Here is a 21,205-nt window from a genome sequence, read left to right on the forward strand (position 1 = left end):
TTACACACCCAAGCATATTTCATTCAGGGGTTTTGTCCTCATTTTACAGGTGAGAACACAAGCCCAGAGACTTGAACGACTTTCCACCATCCTTGGTATCAAGACTATAATCTTAACCGTGGACTACAAGGCCCCAGCCACACCTGCCTTTTCTCAGAGCCTAGGGCCTTCGCAGGTGCAGCTCTAGTCTGGATTATTTTGGAACTTTCTGGAACTTTCTTCACCTGGTTAACCTTGGCTTATCTTTCAGGCCTCTTCTACGATATTACTTACTCAGGAAAGTTCTCCTCCTCCTCCCCTACCCCTATTATTCCCTCTCACCATACCCTGCACTCTTCCTTCAAATACTACATGCGTTTGATGATACTGTTTGATGACTTGCTCTTCTCCACTAGAATGAAAGCTCCTAAGGGCAGGGAGCATCTTGCTTTGCTCACTGCTGCATCTTTGGAGCCTGGCACATGGTGATAACCACCCCAGAAGCTGATATTTATTGTGTTTCTCTGTGTCAGCCACTGAGCTAAGCACTTCGGGCCCCCAGGCCACCTTCCTCCCCAAAGCCCCTGGCCCCCAAGAAGCAGTCCTCAAGTCTATTAAAAACTCACACTGATTTATTAGAATATGAAAAAGATTCCGTTTCTTCTGTACAGGCAGGCGGCAGAGCAACAGCAGCTGTGGTGGCTTTGTACACGGTTGTCAACGTCATCCTTGCATGGTGACTCCTGCCAGAAACAGCACTTGCAGGGAGACGGGGTGGACCCACTGCCCAGTCTACTGGGAAGAGGGACACTCTGACTATTGCACGATCCTGGGAAGGGGATGCCCTGGGGAGGAACAGCAGACACCAATAGGCCTGGGCCTGGCCCAGGTGGGACGGGGAGTATGTGCCAGTGAGCAAAGGCCTCTGGGGGCCTAGGACTCTGCCCAACCCACCATCCCTGGCTGAGGCAGATCCTCGGGGGAGAAGGTCTCCTCTGAGGACCGGGCTCCACAGCAAGCTGGGTGTGGGTGTACATAAAAGGAAGAATTCCAGGGACCAACCTGGGGGTGGGGAAGTGAGAAAGAACAGGCTCGAGAACAAAGGTGCCAGAAGGCCCAGCATCTGTGAAATGATTTGGGAGGCAGGGAGGTCACTTCTGAAACCAGAATCATTTGGGTCTTAGTTGAAAGCCCAGGAGGAAGAGGACCGATTTGTGGGGAGGGTGCTGGACACACAGGCACAGATGAGTAGGGGTAATTCTCTGGTGCAAGAGGAGTGAGTTACAGGGGAAAGCTCTGGTAAGACAGGGGTATAAAAATGTTTAAAAAACAGGAGTGCCCTCTGTGCAAACAAAATCATACATGGAGGAGTGAACAAATAAAACAGAAAGGTAGGACGTTCTAGAGCCCCCTGACAGCCCCTCCCCTGGCAGTAGGCCCTGAAGAGCCTGTGGCACCGGCAGGAACACAGGGTGGAAAGCTCTGAGTTCGTCACCTCACTGTCCAAAGTGCCCCAGCTCCAGCCAGAGCAGCTCAGGGCTGCCCTCATTCCACAGCTCTGAGTGAGGACAGGTAGGGTGGCTGGGTGGGTGGCAGAGCTGGCAGCAGTAGAGTGGCCCTGCCATGGATAAACAATCCCTCACTCGGCCACATTCCTGGTGCCCTAGTGTTTCCCCTGTGAAGGAGGACCTGGCCTAGGCCAAGGGAGGCCTCAGCTCCTTCCCTTCCTAGGTGGGAAAAGGCTGAGCCAGAGGCTCTTTGGTTAGAATCTAAGATTGGCTTGAATGAGGAGGCTGGTGGAGTGGTGTGGGGGCAAGGAACAGACTCCGAGGCCTGGAAAACTCTGAGGAGAGGCCTCTAGTCTGGGTATGGGAGAGCGCCTGGATCCAGGTGGGCGCAGGGGTGGGTCTGCCTCACCAGCCCCAGCAGTTCTGCCAGATGGATTGGGAAGGCAGTTCTGGGGGTGGAAGGCCGCTTCCCGGGAGGCTGGGGGAAGCCGTGCTGCGGCGGGGGCTGTGGGCCCAGCTGCCATGCGGTGGGGGTGGGGCAGGGCCAGCCTAGGTCAGGTAGGGCGAGGGGAGCCCCCCGGCTCCCCCAGCAGCAGCTGCTCTGGTGGGAGAGTCTGTGGTGGGGCGGGCACTGCCCACTGGCCCTGGTGTTACTGCCCCTTGGGGATGAAGGGCTCTCCCTCCCCAGGCTCAGGATGAGGGCCTGGGTCACTGAGGCAGCGTTGTATTCTCTGGGAACTGGGACTGTCACTGGGCCCAGGGGTGAAGACTTCATCGGTGCCTGGAGATGGGGGCTCCTTGGTCCGCATCACAATGCCCCCGTCGTCATCCTCATCTTCCTCAGCCAGCCTCTCAGGATCCCGGCTCAGCCCCATGACCTTGCCCTTCAGCTCCTCGTTCACCAGGTCCACAGACTCCGGTGACTGTGGGGAGGCTGGGTCGATGGTGATGACAGGCAGATCTGCCTTTGGCTCATAGGCCAGGGGGTCTGGGGACCAAGAAGAGCAGGGCACAGGCTGGGTTCTGCCCCTGAGCTCTGCCCAGCCTCCGCCCCCCACCTGCAAGATGTCTCCCCTCAGCCCAGCCAGCCAGCCACAGAACCTCCCTGTGATCACAGTGGTCTGATATGCTTCAGGATGACTTCTCCATGAGCCTTTTCCCCTCGGATGGGATCTCAAAGGTAGGACTGCGTTCCCCTCCTCAGACCAGGCACCCCCATGGAGTGTCCCTCCTCAGATGAAGAATTAAGTCTCCTTCCTGGATCACTGTCTGCCCCAGGGCCCAGGCCTGGAGAAGGTCTGCCCGCGTTTCCCCCACATGTGCTGGGGATCCAAGTGGTATGAAGCCATCCTGTCTCCCTGTTTGCATTCGCAGCCTTAATGTGAAAAGGACCTCTGTCTCTGGGAATGGCAGCAGGGCCATTCTTCTGCCCCCTGCTTCTGCCAACCCCACCTGATGTGGAAGCTCCTGGCTTGGAGGGAGGCCCATCCTTCCTGCTGGCTCTCTGAGGCCTGTGCCTGTTGCAGCCTCAGGAGGCCATGACAATGACAACCCAGCCCAAGGCCCTTCTCTGGCACCCCCGCCCCGCCTTACCTGAGCCGATGCGGGCCCGAGACATGGTGGGTGAGTCCAGCTTGTGGGCAGGCACTGTCAGGTAGTTATTGATCTGATAGAGAAAGATCAGACCAGGTAAGTGGGGGTGGCGGGGTGGGAGAGGCCCTTCTGGACCATACCAGAGCTGCATCCTCACCCACCTTTGGGGTACTCTCACCCGCCTTTGGGGTACTCTTTCCCCTACGCATAGAGCACCTTCTCGGAGGTGCCTGTTACCTCGATGGCAGTTGCTCATCAGACTGCCTCTACGTGCACCTGTGCCTTAAAAGTTAGGCCTTCCCGAGGGCTTGTCCCAGGCTCTCCCTGGGCGCCTGGCCCGCCTCTCCTACAGAGGCATTGCCCAGTCTCTAGCTCCTTCCCGCAGCTGCCCCCAGGTTCCAGATCCAGAAAGGCAACTTGGTGGTGAAAACATGTGCTTGGAAGGCCACAGACATCTAAAATCCAGCATGTCAGCACTCAGCCCCACTACATATCTTCCCTCAAAACCTTGTTCCACCTCCCACAGCCCCTATCGCAGCCAAGGACCCCATTACTGCCAGCTGCCCCAATCAGAGCCTAGACATGACCCCTGACTCCTCTTCCCTCAGCCCCACCTCAAGCGAGTGACCAAGTCTTGCTAGTCCCACCTCCTAAATGTCCCCTGAATCTCTGCTCCATCTCCCCTGCCACGCCCTAATCCAGCCCCGCCCCATGTCACTCCCTTGCTTTGGCCCTCATGGCTCTCTGTGCCCTTAGGATAAAGCCCAAACCTTAGCACTACTCACAAGCCTCCTGGAACCCGGACCCCTTGGTTTCTAGAACAGGTCATGTTCTACAACTGGGGACTTGTGTGCACGCTCTTCCTGCTGCCTGTACCTCCCTCTGCTCACATTCCCTTCCCCTGGGCTCTCGCTCCTAAGCTTACCCTGACTGCTTCCCCGGTCTGCGTGCTCCCGGCCCCCTACGCTTTCCCTTTCCTGCTTGGGCCACTGCATGAGAAGTTCCATAAGGGGAGTGACTGGGATGATTCACTGCTGAACCCCATCCTAGTGCTTGGCACCCAGGAAACACTCAACAAATGATTCCTGAATAAATAAATAAATGCACACATGCACCCTGATCTGTGACTTTGGGGAGGTCCCTTCCCCCGGGCCTTAACCTTTTCATTGGTCAATGAGGAGGTTGGACAGGGCACATGGACAGGCTCTTCTAGCTCAGATTCTAAGAGACGACAAAGGGACCCTGGCCTCTCTGTTGCTCTGAGTGGGAATGAGGTGGGCCCAGGCTCCCTGGAGCCACCCTGGGGCTCAGCCTCCACAGTAAAGGAGGCCAGAAAAAGATTAGCATGGCCCTTTCCTCAAAGGGGCTTGGTGCTGGTAGTGGTGGGTGCAGGAAGAGAAAAGCCCAGATCTCAGAGAATGGCAGGAGCCAGCTCTAGTCCTGGACACACCTTCTGCTCCAGTTGCCGGGCCTTCTGTCTCCGGAGCAGCATCTGGTTCCAGGCCTCCTCGTAGGGGTCTGCCACCAGCGTGTGTCTGTTATAGGACCGCAGCTGTAGGAGGAACAGCTGTCAGGGCAGGGACCAGTAGCTGGGCCTGGAGGGGCCAGGGCTTGGGGCTCTGGAGTGGGGGCTAGGTGCATGTGCAGGAGAGGGCTGGAGGGAAGTGAGGCGGAGGGCTCCTCCCTTCTGGCGCAAAGAAGCTGGCACAATGCGTGGGGAGCTGGGAGAGCGAGCAGGCCCTCACCCGCTGCCTGGTCTTCTGCAAGTTGTTCCTCAGGATTTTGCGAATCTCCTCCTCCTTGTCCTTGGACAATGCTGGCAGGATACGTTCGGCAGGCAGGGCCTTGGGGTGGATGTTCCTAGGACAACAGGGCCCAGGTTAGATCCCCAAGAAAATTGTGACCCTGGTGCCTGCTGGGCTGGGCCAGAAGGTCAGCCCTGGGGGTGGCTGGAGTGGGTGAGCAGGCCTCAGGCCCTCAGTGTGGCATCTGACAAATGACAGCAGTGCCTTGCTCACTGCCCTCCACCCCCAGGGGCTGCGTTCCAGGCTGGGGTCAAGGGACTGACATGTGGGTGCCAAAGTTGCCCAGGCTGGCCACTGACACTCACTGCATGGAGACAGTAGAGACAGCGGAGGGAATCTTGCCCATGCCTCCACTTTCCACCAGCTCAATAGCCTGCTTCATCTCCATCTTGTGGTAGAAGGCGATGAGCTGGGGCTCCTTGGAGCGCTCACCAGCTATCAGACACTTCTTCACATACTTCTTATTAAACCGGTTGAGCCTGGAGGGAGAAGGAAGGAGATGGATGGAGCCAGATTCTAAAGGTGGGGGGACACCCAGGCCCCAGGAGACCCTTACCTGCCCCTCCCCACCCACCTGCCCACCAGGGCTGCCACCTACTTGTCTTTCCAGTGGTGGTGGCCATAGTGGCCACAGATGTCCTCGATGCCTGTCAGAAGGTGGTCCAGGAACTGAAACGGGCCCAGGGCCAGGTCAAGCCTCACAATTGGTTTCCCTCCCCTTCTAAGACCTCTGAATAGGTACTCCTCAACCTCCCACTCTAACTACAGCTTTGCTCAGTCCAGCAGTTCCAGAAGTAGCCAGGAGGTGGCGCATATACCTCACTTATCCTGAATCCAAGTGGGAAGGATGCCCTGAGTGTCTCAAACCCTCTGCCACTGGCCACCTGCTGACCCCTGCCTCCTTTTCTGAACTCATCTGTGCCCAACTGCCTGGAATAGGTTCCATCAAGAGTCAGATCCTTCCTCAGGGTCCCAGTTGCTCATACCATGCTTTCCCTATGGCTAGACCTTGGTGAAACTGAGCCAGGTGGCCTCAAGGGGCCCAGGGATCCTCCCAGCATTAGATAAGGGAGAAGGGGGCTGACTGAGGGCATAGACATGAGGCCTAGCTGCTACCAGCCCCTAAGCCTCCTTCTACAGCCGAGGAGAAGCTCCTGAACCTAGCCCCAGCTTCCAGTACCTGTGTGTGGATCTCCTCATTGATGGAGCGCTTTGTTTCTTGCTTTTTCTTCACAGCCAACAGGTCTACCAGGGGCCGAATGGTCATGCCCTGGGGGGCAGGTGGGTGTCAGCTACTCCAGTTCTGCTACCCTGGAAAGAGGCTGCACAGCCTCCCACCTCCCCAAGGCCTCTGAAGCTGGGAAGCCCTCTCTGCTCTGAGGCCCCCAATCTCCCAGGGCCCAAGGGTGTTAGAGCTCCCCAACCCCCATCGCAGGGCTATGTAAAGGCAGGTCCTTAAGGCCTGCTTCTTCCTAGAGATGCAGCCAGAGGCTTGACAGTCCATTCAGCAGAATGACGCTCACACCAGTCATCTAGTCCAGGCTAGAGGTCAGAGGGCCTGGGTTCAAGTGCAGACTCCATCACAAACTCATTCTGCAACCCCAAGGAAGTCAGACCTGGGAGACAGGGAGAACCACCTCTGCTCTGCCTCCCTCACAGGGCTGCTGGGAGGACCTAGTGATAACCTACCATGTGCCAGGCCCAGGTGTCAGTATTTGACTAGTCTTTGTTCTTCAATACCTACAATAACCCTGAGAAGTAAGTCTTTTCATTGTCCCATCTTGCAGATGAGAAAACTGAGGCTCAGCGAGGTTAAGTAACCTCCTAAGGTCCCACAGAAGGGGTAGAGCCAGAATTGAAACCCAGGCAGGCTGGCTCTGAGGGAGGCCCCACCTCAATGCTGTCTTCTATGAAAGCAGGCTTGGAAAACCATTGGCATATACAATTTCAAAGTCAAGGCGATATTTGTAAAGAAAGCAGGACAAAAGAGGCAGCCCTCTCTCCTTTAAAAAGAGAGAACATAAGCTCAGCCCCACAAGGTTTCCGCTACATTTTTTCCTCGTGAGAAGGCGAAGGCATGTCCCATCTAGGGCTTTGCAAGATTGGTGTCCAGGAAAGATGGAAGGGATGGCAGAGATACGGAGGCCTGGAGAGAGCATTTCTTACTTTCCCAAGGTCGCAGTCAGGTGAGGTGGAACAATTTATACCATCCCAGGCTGGGCTACCTTGGAGACTTTGGTAGGCAGGGGTGGGGAGGAACCTGGGCTAAGCCTGGGTCATTTAAATGCACAGAGATCCCAGACCAGCAGGCTGGAGGGATTCTTAGGGATCATCTAGTCCAGCCCCCTCACTTCACAGATGTGAAACTGAGACCTAGAGATGGGAGGGTCTTTCAGACAAAGCAGCAGAGCTGGGGTTCAATCCAGGACTCTTGCTGTTTGGCTCAGTGGGCTTTCCAGTTTCCCATGCTGTGCTATTATTCCCAGCTTACAGATGTAGACTGAGATTCTAAGATAGCAAGTCACTTGCCTAAGGCCCACAGTGAGTTAGCTGGTGGCAAAGTCAGATCTTGGGCCTGCTGGCTCTCATCTACTTCTCTCAATGCTTCCTGGGTTCCTAGTCTGAGTTGGGCTGCATTCTAGTTACTTCATTTTCTGCCGTACACTTCACAATGACTCGTTATCACAATTCCCACTTTACAGCTAAGGAAACTGAGGCCCAGAAAGGGGGAGAGGCTTGCCCAAGGTCACACAGCCAGTTAGGGGTTGAGCTGGGACTAGAACCCATGGCCCCCTTTTGGGTCATGTACATTGTTCTCAAGGACTCAGAGTCAGGATCCCCAAGGCAGGGGCCTACTGCACCCTGGCCCAGCACCTGCACAAAGACGGTGAAGAAGATGACGGTGATGATGGCAGTGAGGAACAGGTCACACATGGGGAAGTGCTTCTTGTCCAGGAGGTAGCCCAGGGAGAAGGCGATGGCCCCTCGCAGGCCCCCATAGGCGATGATGAACTGGTCCTTAGGGCTCAGCTTCACTATGCGGAACTTGTTGATGAACCAGGTCAGGCCCAGCACTCCTGCCAGGGAGCGGGGAGATGAGGGGTCAGCCTGTCCTCAGCCCTTCCTGACTTCTACATCAGCGACTTCTTCTTTGCTTGGCCAGGAGGCCTCCACTATCAAGCCCACCCAGCTTATTCACTCAGTTCCTGGGTCCCTCAGCTCAGGGTGCTCCGAACACCTCAATCCAAGAGCCAAGTGGATCCTTAAGGGGGAGTCACATAGCCCAGCACTTTCCCCACTTTAGAGGAATCAGAGAGGCTCCAGTGGCCACAGGTAGGGGGAGGGCAGAGAGAGAAAACAAGATTGGCCATGAGTGGATACTTGTTAAATATAACGGGTCATGGGAGATGATTACCCTATTCTCTTCACTCTTCTATGTGTTTGAAATTTTCCATAATAAAAAGCCTTTAAAAATGCAGAGCCCTGGGTCCAATCTCAACCCACAGAACAAGAATCTTGGAGGATGAGGCCTGGGAATCCAGAGGTATGTCAAGGAAAGGTGATACCCAGTCAGGCCTGGGGGCACAGACCTAACCTGTGCTGCAGACAGGAGGTAACTGAATCCTGACAGAGGAAAGGACGGAGTCGCCAAGGGGTCTGGGTAGTATAAAGGGAACCCAAGGAGCCAGGGCCCGGTCCAGCCTTGGCCCATGGCCCTATGTGCGGCCTTGGGCTGGCAGCGCATGTTTGCAAGAGGTGAAGCCGGCTGTGCCACAAGATGGCGTACAGAACACTCAGCTCAGAGTCACAACCCTGGGCTCTGGGAGCCTCAGGACCCTCTTCAAAATCCAACAGGCTCAGAATCAGAGTCTCAGAGGCCCCTTCCCCCTGACACACATGACTCCATCTCTCCAGAGACCAAAGACTCTCCAGGAGCACTGGCTTCTCTCCCCTCACAGGCCCATTATGAGCCTTGGCACCACATAAGAGGAACGAGGGGAGCCCCTTCTGTCCAGCTGAGCTGGGAGCAGCCAGGAGCCAACCCCAGCTCCTCTACACACACACACACACACACACCTCCCCCTGCCCGGCCCGGGGCCTCACCTAGCACTCTGGCGATGAGGCAGAAGAGTAGGGTACTGATGACAAAGGTCCAGTTCCAATGGTGGGAGCCAGCCACGGTGGAGACACCAAGGAAGATGAAGATGAGGGTCTCGCTAACACTGCTCCACATCTTCAGAAAGTACTTGATGGTCGTGTGGGACTTGTGAGAGATGTTGGCTTCCACGTAGGGGCGCATCACCACTCCTGAGGCAATGAGTCTGGAGTCGGGAGGAAAGCAAGGTTCAGAGTCAAGCTGTGTCCTCCCACAGGAGGCTGACATTGCCATGACAATCAGGGATTTGCTTACCCAGCTCCTCTCCCCTATGGCTCAGATGCCCACCTCATGCTCTACACACCTGCCCTTGCTTGATCCTCCTATCAACCCCACCAAAAAAACCACAAACCAAACCCAGTGCCTTCGAGTCAATTCCGACTCGTAACAACCCTACAGGGCAGCGTAGAACTGCCCCACAGGGTTTTGGGTTTTGGTTTTTGGTCAACCCTACAGGCACAGGCATATTCTTGCATTTTTCAGATAAGTGATATGAGACTTGAAGAAATAAACCACCTTAAGACACAACAAAAGTCTGCCCAATTCCAAAGTCTGTGCCTTCTCCCCTAAGTCCCACCAACTCTCTGCCCAACAAGAGTGAATTACATACGCCCATGGTCTCTTGGGTTTACTCCCCGAGCGAGATGTCACCCCAAGAGTGGTCCCCACAAGAGCTGTGCTCAGGGTACAGCGAGCTTTGTTTCAAGTAGCAGCCCAGGTCCTCCACCTGGTGCCCACACCTGGGCTCTGCTCCTGCTGGCCAGGCTTCTCCGCTGTTGCCCCTAGTCTCCCAGCTCAGCCACAACTCTGTAATTCTGGTGTTCTTCCTTGGTGGGAACACCTTGACACCTCACTGCCTTTCCCAATCCTATTCTCTCTACTTCAAGACCCAGGTGAGGCCTCAGGGCCTCCAGGCCTCAGCCCATGAGACTCTGGCCTCAAAGGAAGTCTCCAGCCTCCTGCCCAGGAGTGTAGAGGGGGGATGAACATGAGTGTCTGTGTCCAGCTACAACCAAAGGACACCCTTTGAGACAGACAAAAGGAAGGAGTAGCAGCACTTAGAGTTTCCAAAACTTTAAACTCAGTGACTTCCAGGGGCAGCCCCAGCATCTGCCCTCCCAGTCCCCTGTACTTGCCCCAACACAGGCCACTCCTGCCTCATCTGCTCCTAGCCAGAAATGTCCTCTCCAGAGCCTCCAAAGCCCACACTAAGTCCAGCAGAAGGGCTCTTCTCCTGGGAGCCTTTCCTGATGACCCTGGTCATTGAAATGGCTTCCAAGCAGGATCTAGAGATGGAGCTGGAAGCTGGGCCCTGGGGGGCTCCCTCACGACCCTACAAGCCTGGGGAATCCAAGCTGGCAGCCTGGCTGACCTAGCCCCTGCGGCCTGCAGTGCCCAGGACTCACGCCATGATGCCCGACAGGTGGAAGAGCTCGGCTGACAGGTAGGCCATGTAGCTGTAGAGGAAGACGAAGAGCGGCTCGATGACACGGATGTGGGAGGTGAATCGGGAGGTGAAGGCTGCGATGACCCCATAGACCACGCCCACAAACACCCCGCCTAGGGCCACCACGAAGAAGCTGAGGAAACCGAGGATGATGTCCACGATGCCCACGCGGTCGTAGTTGGCAAACTCCTCAAAGAGGTGGTACAGGACCTGGACGGAGAGGGCGTGCAGACAGGTTGGCGGGGAGGCTGGGACCCTGGCCCCACAACTTCCTGGCGCCCACCCAGGGTGGACCCTTCCATTGGCCATGGACCCTAGAAAAGGCCACGTGGTAGCAGAGACACCCTACTGCTGAGCAGGTCTCAAAACCACTCCTGGTGGCCAGAGGGCAAAGACTGAAGCCAAACTGCTTGGGCTGGAATTCTGGCTCTACTTGGTATCTGTATACATGTGCCGAATTACTTAACCTCCCTGTATCTCAGTTTCCCAATCTATAAAACGGGTGCATAATAGTACCAACTTCCTAGGGCTGTTATGAGGATTAAATTAGCTAATAAGATAAAGTGCTTACAGCAGCGCCTGAAGCAGTGTTGGCTAATACTGGTAGTACTGTTTGCCTCTCTCACTGCATCAGCTGGGGCAAATCATCTTCCTGTCTGGATTCCAATTTCAGCACAAACCAGGGAAAGCTGACCAAGAACTAGAAGAGGACTTCTGAACCTCTGAAGCTTTCTGGAAATACACATACTCAACTTGGACTCTCTGGAGGTAGGGTCCAGAAGTCTCTATTTAACATGCTTCCAGGTGAACGGCCAAGTTCAGATTCTATAGAACTGGAGGCTCTCTGAGGCCCTGCCATCTCCTGGGCTGGAAAGTAAATGGTAATTGCGACACTGCTGTCAGACACGTAAGTGGTACTTTGTGCACCATAGAGCCCCTAGATGATGGCTATCCCAGTCAACACTCATGACCTCCTTGTGAGGTAGGTGGCCAAGGGTGCCTGTGCCCTTGTAAACTGAGGCTCAGAGTGGTGAAGCCCGTGGCCAGAGGCCCCTAGCCAGGGAGCAGGAGAGCTGGGCCGAGAACTTGTCCCCTGACGGCTGTGGCCTGGGGCCAGCAGGCTCAGCTTTCAAGTTCTGCCCCCTGCTAGGTACTGGCTTCCTGTCTGCTTCTCCAAGTCCATTCCTAGACAGCTCTGCCAGGAAACCAGGTGGGGAGTTTCCAGGCCTGGGGAGGAGGAAGGGGGCAAGGCACTGAGAGTCCCTGAGAAGAAAAACCCTCAAAACCCCTAGTTCCTGGGAAGCACCTGGAGGCAAGGTGAGTGTGGTATTAGGGTAGAGGGGTTACCTATTCCAGGACAAAGGCCTGAGACCAGGAAGATTTACTCTCTGGGAAATGGAGTGCTTACACTCGCGGCCAGTGCTGAAAAGAGGGCCTGACTCAGGCCAGGCAGGTAAGGGAGCTACTGAGCACTGCTCCATGCCCGGGCTGCCTGGGCCACAGTAGTCTGGGATGCAGGGCTGGGCTCTGGTGGCAGATGGCCGCCTTAGCAGGTACGCTGTCAACCCTGGGCCACCCAACTCACTCCTGGTCTGAGGGAATTTATGGGTCCTCATGCTCCACCACATGGGCCAATGGTGTGAGCATAGAGAGTGAGACCCTCTTTTCTGGCCTGGCACTATTGTTGCTGGAACTATAGAGAGGTAAGGCAGCATAGTAAGGTAAGCCTTTGGGCTCTGGGCCCAGGCTGCGTGGATCTGAATCCCAGCTACGTCACTTATCAGCTAATATAACCTTGGGAAAGTAACTTAAGCTCTCAATGCCTCAGTTTCTTCATCTGGAGAAACTGCAGATAACAATACTGCCAACCTCAAGAAGTTACTGTGCAGATGAGAAAAGGCGATACGTGTTCAGACGCTGGAAGCACCCAGTAAATGCCAGCGGTTACTACCATCACTGCCACTACCTTCAGGAGGCACAGCCTTGAGGCCAGAGTTGCTGGACCTAAGGTATCCACAACCTGAATCCCAGCACCCAGCTGGGAAGGGCTTCATCTTGGGCACCCTTCACGGTGGTGTCACAGAGGTTAGTGAGTGAAACTCCTAGAAGAACCCTGGAAAAATGAGAGGGTGGGTACTGAAATCCCTTTATTATGCATGGGGAAACTGAGGCTCGTGTGGTAACCTGGGGTGAGAGCCGGTGCTAGAAGAGACCAGGACCGAGGCCTGCCTGCTCAGGCCAGGCTGATGGTCTACCCACAGCCCCATGGGGAAGCTGGCACAGGGTGGGCAGAGGGACAGGGGAGGAAGAGGAAGCCAAGGTGTCACAGCCGAGCACCACTCTGTCTCTACTTTGAGGTATTGTTTCCTGAGGGTATGGGGGTGGGAGGAAGGAGCGCATGGGTGCATATGTGAGCGTGCAGTGGGCAGGCACACGTGTTCTTGTGTGTTCCTGTGTGTGCAGCTGTTCTCCGAGGGGTCCAACTAGGAGTGGGGTGGGGAGTGTTTTCACAATAGGACGTGAGCCTGTGCACACACATCTTTGTTTCCTGAGGAAACCGGCTGGGGGGAAGGGTGTGCACAGACGTATACGGTATCTACCACAGGCAGACCCTGCACTGGGGCTGTCTGTCTTACTAGAGACAGACAGGCACCAACTATTCTACCACTTTGCAGCCAGCGACAGTGAGGTCCAGAGAGACACGGTCATTTGCCTAAGGTCACAAAGCAAGCACATGGCCAACCCAGGCCAGCTTACTTCACTTATCTCCTCTGGAGGCTTTGGGAGCAAAGCCTTTTTCTACAACCTCTGCTCAAAGACACTGCTCAAACCAAACTCTAACTTCAGACACAGCCAACATGAGAGCTTAAAGGCTCCTCAAAGATCAATGATATATAAAGGTAAAACTGAGGCACAGAGAGGCTAAGTTCTTTGCCCAAGATCACATCACCTCACAAGTCAGGGAAGGAGCACGTGACCAGGTAAAGTCAAGAGCTCAAGGCCCTGGAGCCAACAGACCTGGGTTCACATCTTGGTTCCATTACATTCTAGCAAGTGCTTTAGCTTCTCTGGGCCTGTTTCCTCCTCTGTAAAATGGGAATAATAAGTGCCTCTTAGGGTTGTCACAGGGATTAAATGAACTAATCCACATCAAAGTGCTCGGTGTGGTGACTGGCACAACAGCAAGCAGGGACGAGCATGAGCTGCTTAAGCCGCTGTTCTCAGCAGGAGGATGTGGGACATACCCCCTGGACCAAGATTCAGGTCTATGCCCCGAGTACACATGGCATGGCCCCCTGGCCCCTCACCACAGTGACGGCGTCATTGAGCAGGGACTCCCCAAAGACGAGGATATGTAGCAGCTCGTTGATGTGGATCTCCTCGAAGACGGCAAGCACGGCCACGGGGTCCACAGCCGAGATGATGCTGCCGAAGAGCAGGTTGTCCAGCAGGCCGATGTTGTTGATCTGCTCGCCGCCCACCAGACACACGGCGTACATGAGGCCGCCCAGGAAGAAGGCATTCCACAGCGTGCCCACCACGGCGAAGATTAGGATGGTGCCCAGGTTCTCCGTGAACTGCCGCAGCGGTAGGAAGTAGCCCGCATCCAGGATGATGGGCGGCAGCAGGAAGAGGAAGAAGATGTCAGACTGCAGGAGGGGGGGCTTCTCGCCCACGCCCTTGATCAGGCCCCCTACCAGCAGCCCCACTACGATCAGCAGGCAGCTCTCGGGGACGATGCTGGAGACAGTGGGGATCACATGGAAACCTGAGGAGGGCGAGAGAACGGGAGGCCATGGGCTTGTTGGGGATCCAGGAGCACAGAAGGCGGGGGCCAGGGGTGAGGACGGCGTCTGGCGAGAACGGCACAGGCTTGCTCTCAGAGGGCCCCAGTCGCTCTGCTAACTGAGCCTCCGCTTCCTCGCCTGTAAAATGGAGGTGATAATACCAGCTTCACAGGGTTGCTGTATAAGCCAAGCGACAATGTTTTTAAAGTGCTCTTTTCAAAGGATATATATATATATATATATATATATATATATATATATATATATATATATATATATATATATATATATATACGCTAAATCTATGTCACTGTCACAGCGGATCTGTATGACTCTGGAAGGGAGAAACGATAAATTGATTACTTCGGCTCCAAGTGCCTAAGGCTGAACCCAAGTCATCTTTCCAGGCACAAGTTCAGGGAGGCAGATTGGGGCTCAACACCAGGAACAACAGTCTAACAATCCTGTCTGAGGAAAGACAGCATGTTCCCCATTGGGGAGGTGTTTAAGCAGAAGGCAGATAATGGGCTGGGGGAGAAGTGACAGAGGAGATGAAAGGAAGAAAAGAAGAATCAACAAATATCAGAGCAGGAAGGGACTTGGGGATAATACCACAGAACACATGCAGTGATCTCCAATCCCAGACTTGACAAACCTGTTGCCGTCAAGTCCATTCTGACTCATAGAGACCCTATAGGGTTTCCAAAGAGTGGCTGGTGGATTTGAACTGCTGACCTTTTGGTTAGCACCCATAGCTTGCTGTAGCTCTTAACCCCTGTGCCACCAGGGCTCCAGACTCGCCAGACCTCTCTAAATAATCCCAGCGTGTTCTCTTGCTGAGCCCAGGCAGCTGCTTGAGACAGGACTTGAAGTCAACAACAATCAATCAGTTTGGCATTGAAGATAAACCTATTGCCATCCTGTTTCTAGCCCAATCCCACCCACTTTAAAGATGGGGTAACCAAGGCTCAGAAAGAGGAAGGGACTTGCCCAAGGTCACATGGTAAATTAGTAGTAGCAGAACCAGAATAGAACCCATACCTGACCCTCCAGCTCCCACCAAACTCTGCAGTTCTATAATTCAGGCTCTCCTGTCCTTCCTCCCCACCCAGGCATGAGCAGGGGCTGTATCTCTCTGCCTGAGACACACCAATCAACTCCCCAAGTCTTGTCCTGGCTGGCAGCACCAGGCCGCTCCCTGGTGCGGTCCATTTGGGGTTGCAAACCCAGAGCTCAGAGGCAGCAAAAACTCCCTTTAGAGAAGCCTCAGTCAATGCCAGGTATGGCCACAGAGTCCCAAGTTCCCTATGTTTTTTGGAGGTAGGGTGCCTTAGTTTCTTGGTGTGACTATAATAGAAATACCACAAGTGGGTGGCTTTAACAAGCAAATTAATTTTCTCACAGTTTAGAAGGCCAGAAGTCTGAACTCAGGGCGCAGGCCCTAGGGGAAGGCTTTCTTTGTCAGCTCTGGGGGATGGTCCTTGTCTCTCTTTAAATTCTGTTCCTCAGTTCCTTGGTGGATTTTCATGTGATATGTATCTTCCCCTCCTTTTATGTTTCCTTCTCTGTGCCTAATCAGCTCTTTTTATATCTCAAAGGTGATTGGCTTAAGACACTCCCTACACTGATATGGCCTCATTAACACAACAAACAAAACCTTATTATTCCCAAATGGGGTTACATCCACAAGTACAGAGGTCAGGATTTACAACACATATTTTGGGGGACACAATTCAATCTCTAACATTCCGCCTTTTGAACCCAAACCAAAGCCGTTGCAGTCAAGTCGATTCTGCTCATAGTGACCCTACAGGACAGAGTAGAACTGCTCCATAGGGTTTCCAAGGAGCAGCTGGTGGATTCAAACTGCTGACCTTTTGGTTAGCAGCCGAGCTCTTAACCACTGCATCACCAGGACTCCATTTCGCACTCTGGCCCCCCAAAATTCGTGTCCTTCCCATGTGCAAAACACATTCATGTGATTCACCCTATCATATCATCCCCCAAATCTTAAGTCAACTCCAAGGCCAAAATCTCATCTTCTGTATCATCTAAATCAAACACGGGTAAAACTTTGGGCATATTCCATCCTAAGGCAAAATTCTATTTCATCTGTGAACCTGTGAGATCCAGACTATAAGTTATCCGTTTCCAAAGTACAATGGTAGAACAGGTACAAAGTAGACATTTCTATTACAAATGGGAGACATTGGAGGAAAGGAAGGGCTAATGGACATCAAGCAAGTCCAAAGCCCAACAACATATTACCTTAGCTCTCAAAGCTTAAAAATAATTCTCTGTTCTCTGAAACCATCTGAGCAACAGCCCTGCCCTTGACTCTGGATGTTGGCCATGCTCTCTGGATTCTAGGTGAAGACCCCTCGGCCCTGGGGCTTCAGCTCCATCTTCTAGGCCCACTGGGATGGAAACTGTGCTCCCTCAGCTTTGGGATACCCAATTCTCCCAGTCCATCTGAGTGGCAACCCCACCCCCTTGGCCCAACCAAGCCCCATTCTTTGGCCCCTTGGGTGTGGCAGCCCCACCCCCTCAGCTTTGGGCAGTGGCCCCATCCACCTGGCATACTTTAATGGTAGCCCCATGCTCCGAAACTGAGTTGGCAAAGATACAACTCTTTGAAACCTAGGAGGCTGTGGCCCCACCCTTTGAAACCAAGAAGGCCCTGCTTCTCATGCTCCTTCAACAGTTCTGCTGATCTCCAAGCTGCTCCAGAGATAGTCCTTTTCTTTTCTTGGAGGACAACAGATGTAGCTCCTTTGGCCTGTTTCCCACCTATAGAATTCCAAGAGGCAGGCAGCATTCTTTCCTTTGTTCTTTCTCTGTCTCCTTCAGTCTAAGCTGATGGGTTTTCTGCTGTGGTAGTTGGTTAATCTCCTTAACAAAAGATTGTATAGCCACATCCTTGTGAAAATTCTAGGACACGTGTCCTTAGTTTGTGTTAACAGAATTTTCCAAATCTTTAAGTTCTGTTTTCATTTTGCACAGTTCATTTTTAAGTCCATCTCTTTCCTCTCACATTTTACTATAAGTGACAAGGAGAAACCATGCCACCCCTTTAAGATATTGCTTAGAAATCTCCTCAGCCAGATATCCAAGTTCATCACAAGTTCTACCTCCCACCAAACATCTGAACATAATTCAGACAAGTTTTTTGCCACTACATAAAAAGCATCACCTTAAAATCTCCAGTGTCCAGTCAGATGTTCATCATTTTCTTTTAAAGCCTTACCAGAAGCACATTTAACATCCACATTTCTAGCAACATTCTGGTGTTGGCATCTCATGTATTCTCTAAGACAACAGAGACTTTCTCTATAGCTGTCGTCACTTCCTTCTAAGCCCTCACCAGAACTGCCTTTGACATCCATAATTCCACCAAGAGTCTCTTCAAGGCAATCTAGGCTTTTACTACTTGGCACCTTAAAACTCTTCCAGCCTCTATCCATTTCCCAATTCCAAAACTGCTTCCACATTTTAGGTATCTGTTAGAGCAGTGCCCCACTTTTCTGGTACCAAATTCTGTCTTAGTTATCTGGTGCTGCTATAACACAAATACCATAAATGGGTGGTTTTAACAAACAAAAGTTTATTTTTGTTTGTTTAGGAGGCTAGAAGTCCAAAGTCAGGGTGCTGGCTCTAGGGGAAGGCTTTCTCTCTCTGTCAGCTCTGAAGGAAGGTCCTTGTTGCTTTGAGCTTCTGTTCTTGGGTAATCTTCATGTGGCTTGGCATCTCTCTTTCCTCATTTCTGCTTCTCTAGCTTTCTTGTTTAATTTCTTTTATATCTCAAAAGAGACTGATTCAGAACACCCTACAATAATCCTGTCTCATTAACATAACAAAGAAAACCCATTCCCAAATGGGATTATAACCACAGGCATAGAAGTTAGGATTTATAACACATATTTTTGGGGGACATGATTCAATCCATAACATTCCACCCACTGGCCCCCCAAAATTCATGTCCTTCCCATATGTTAAACACATTCACCCCATCACATCATCCCAAAAGTCTTAAATCAACTCGAAGTCCAAAATCTCATCTACCGAATCATCTAAATCAAATATGAGTGAAACTTTGAGTGTATTCCATCCTGGGACAATATTTCTATCAGTTAACCTGTGAAACCTAGAACATGAGTTATCTGCTTCCAAAGTACAATGGTGGAACAAACACAAGGTAAACATTCCTATTACAAATGGGAAAAATTGAGGTAAAGAAGGGTTCATGGACACCAAGCAAGACCAAAACCTAGCAGAGCAAATTTCATTAACTCTCAAGGCTTGAAAATAATCCTCTATTCTCTGGGACTATCTATCTGGGCAATGGCCCTGCCCTCCAGACTCTGGATATTAGCCAAGCTCTCAGGATTCTGGGTGGATGCCCCTCAGCCCTGGGCATCAGCCTTGCCTTTCAGGGCCACTGGGATGGCAACTCTGCTCCCTTGGCTTTATGCCTTGGGTCCTAGCCCATCTGAGTAGTGACCCCACACTCTCAGCCCTGGGTGGCTTCATTCTCTGGTTCTTAGGCATGGCAGCATCACCCCCTCAACTTTGGGTAGAGGCCCCATTCTTCTAACCCTTGGGCAAGGCAGCCTTGTTTCCTTAGCTTTGGGTGAAGACCCTACCTCTTGGCTCACAGGAAGGACAACCCCACACTCCAGAACTGAGGTGGTAGAGATCTGACACTTCAAAGCCTAGGAGGCAGTTTTTTTCCCCCTTTGAAGTAGAGGTAGTGGTTCTACCCTTTGACATAGAGGCAGCCCTGCCCATCATGGTCCCTCCAACAGTTCTGATCTCTGAACTGCTTCTGGGATGATGTCTTCCTTTTCTTGGAGGACAACAAATGTTTGCACCCAAGTCACTCCACTGGTCTGTTTCCTGCCTGTGGAATTCCAGGAGGCAGGAAGTGTTCCTTCACTTTGTACTGTCTCTGTCCTTTTCTGTTGCAGTGGTTGAATAGCTTCATCAGTCACAGCCTTAATCTCTTATACGAAAGATTGAGTCGCCACATCCTTGGTGAGAGTTCTGGGACACGTGTCCTTAGTTTACACAACAGAATTTTCCAAATCGTTGAGTTCTGGTTTCATTTTGCACAGTTCATTTTTAAGCCCACTTCCTTCCTTCCACATTCTACTGTAATCGGCAAGGAGAAACCATGCTGCCCCCTTAAGATCTTGCTTAGAAATCTCCTCAGCCAAATATCCAAGCTCATCACTTAAAAGTTCTACCTTCCACCAAACATTTGAACCTAATTCAGACAAGCTCTTTGCCACCACATAAAAAGCATCACCTTCCCTCCAATGTCCAATCACACGTTCATTGTTTGCTTTTAAAGTCTCACCAGAAGCACATTTAACATTCACATTTCTAGCAACATTCTGTTCATGATGACAGAAGCTCTAATTACAGCCCTTGATTCTTTCAGAGCCCTCATCAGAATTGCCCTTAATGTTCAAAATTCTACCAAGTCTCTTCAAGGCAAACTAGGGCCTTACATCAAAATTCCTCCAGCCCCTACCCATTACCCAATTCCAAACCCACTTCTACATTTCAGGTATTTGTTGGAGCAGTAACCCCACTTCTCAGTACCAAATTCTGTTTTAGTTTCTTAGTGCTGCTATAACAGAAATATCACAAGTGGGTGGTTTTAACAAAAAAGAAATTTAATCTCTCAGTTTAGGAGGCTAGAAGTCCAAATTCAGGACGACAGCTCTAGGGAAAGGCTCTTTCTACTGGCTCTAGGGAAATGTCCTTGTCTCTTTTCAGCTTGTCTCTTTGCAGCTTCTGTTCCTTGGCAATCTTTGTGTGGTATGTATCTTGCCCTCCACTCCTGTTTCCTTCTCTGTGCCTAATCTGTTCTTTTTATATTTCAAAGGTGATTGGCTTAAGACACACTTTACACTGATACGGTCTCATTAACATAACTAAGAAAACCTTATTCCCAAGTGGATTACATCCACAAATACATAGGTTAGGATTTACAACACATATTCGGGGGGGGACATAATTCTATCCATAACAGGGGTGAGGCAAAGGTGTGAAGAAGACTGGGACATATAGTTACACACAGCTTGGTCAAGAGGGTATATGGCCCTTTGCTCAAGGTGAAAGCTCTCTTTCTCTCCTCCCCTCCTCCCTTGACTGTAAGCTCTGTGCTAGTAGATTCCATCTCTGTTTATCATTATATATATATATATCTCCAGGGCCAGGGACACAGTAGGTGCTCAACAAATACCTGCTGATCTGAAAATGCACAGGGCTGAGCCCTTGCCCACCTGATTCCCAATAACCTGTCTGGCCAGGCCTCTTTTCTCAATACCCCTGAGGTTCTTGTGAGGAAAAATGCACACCCTTCCTGATGCCGAAGCTCCTCCCCTACTCTCAGGTATTAACCTGGGTAGTACTAATATATACAAGTCAAGACACATGCTCAAAATACTACCTAAGCCCAGAGTCAAGCACCCAGGGGACCCTCAAAACATATTGAACAAAAGAATGAATCGATTAATTCCGTACCAAGAGAAGACCTCAGAACCGCCACGTCCACTCTCCTGACTTCAAAACAGCCTGACCAGAAATTGTCTTTTGTTCGAAAGTCCACCGGTAATACCAGTGTTCAGCTGGCTGGTATACTGGGAAGTGCCGAGTCATGTTGCCACAAACTGTCAGTTTGTCATACTGTGGTGGCTTGTGTGTTGCTATGAAACTAGAAGCTATGCCACCAGTATTCAAATACCAGCAGAGTCACCTATGGTAGACAGGTTTCAGTGGGGCTTTCAGACTGAAACAGGTGTGGTAATCTACTTCTGATAATTAGCCAATAAAAACCCTATTGATTACACAGAATATTGTCCAATACAGTGCTGGAAGATGAGCCCCTCGGTTGGAAGGCACTCAAAATACACAGTGGC

General features: G+C 52.0%; 1 protein-coding gene across 1 annotated transcript in view; it reads right to left on the reverse strand.

The window, feature by feature from the left end:
* Positions 1–582: 582 nt before the first annotated feature.
* Positions 583–21,205, reverse strand: part of SLC9A1 (solute carrier family 9 member A1) — a 61,498-nt gene continuing 40,875 nt past the window's right edge. Inside the window, exons 2-12 of the mRNA XM_010595118.3 lie at positions 13,797–14,257; positions 10,448–10,698; positions 8,990–9,207; positions 7,760–7,962; positions 6,066–6,155; positions 5,484–5,554; positions 5,191–5,364; positions 4,826–4,940; positions 4,531–4,632; positions 3,081–3,153; positions 583–2,475 (exon numbers count right to left, since the gene is read on the reverse strand). Coding sequence (XP_010593420.2) covers positions 2,138–2,475; positions 3,081–3,153; positions 4,531–4,632; positions 4,826–4,940; positions 5,191–5,364; positions 5,484–5,554; positions 6,066–6,155; positions 7,760–7,962; positions 8,990–9,207; positions 10,448–10,698; positions 13,797–14,257 — 2,096 coding nt within the window. The 3' untranslated portion in view covers positions 583–2,137. The remainder of the gene's footprint in view (positions 2,476–3,080; positions 3,154–4,530; positions 4,633–4,825; positions 4,941–5,190; positions 5,365–5,483; positions 5,555–6,065; positions 6,156–7,759; positions 7,963–8,989; positions 9,208–10,447; positions 10,699–13,796; positions 14,258–21,205) is intronic.

This window comes from Loxodonta africana, chromosome 3 (genome assembly GCF_030014295.1).
Source record: "Loxodonta africana isolate mLoxAfr1 chromosome 3, mLoxAfr1.hap2, whole genome shotgun sequence".
NCBI classification, from domain to species: domain Eukaryota; kingdom Metazoa; phylum Chordata; class Mammalia; order Proboscidea; family Elephantidae; genus Loxodonta; species Loxodonta africana.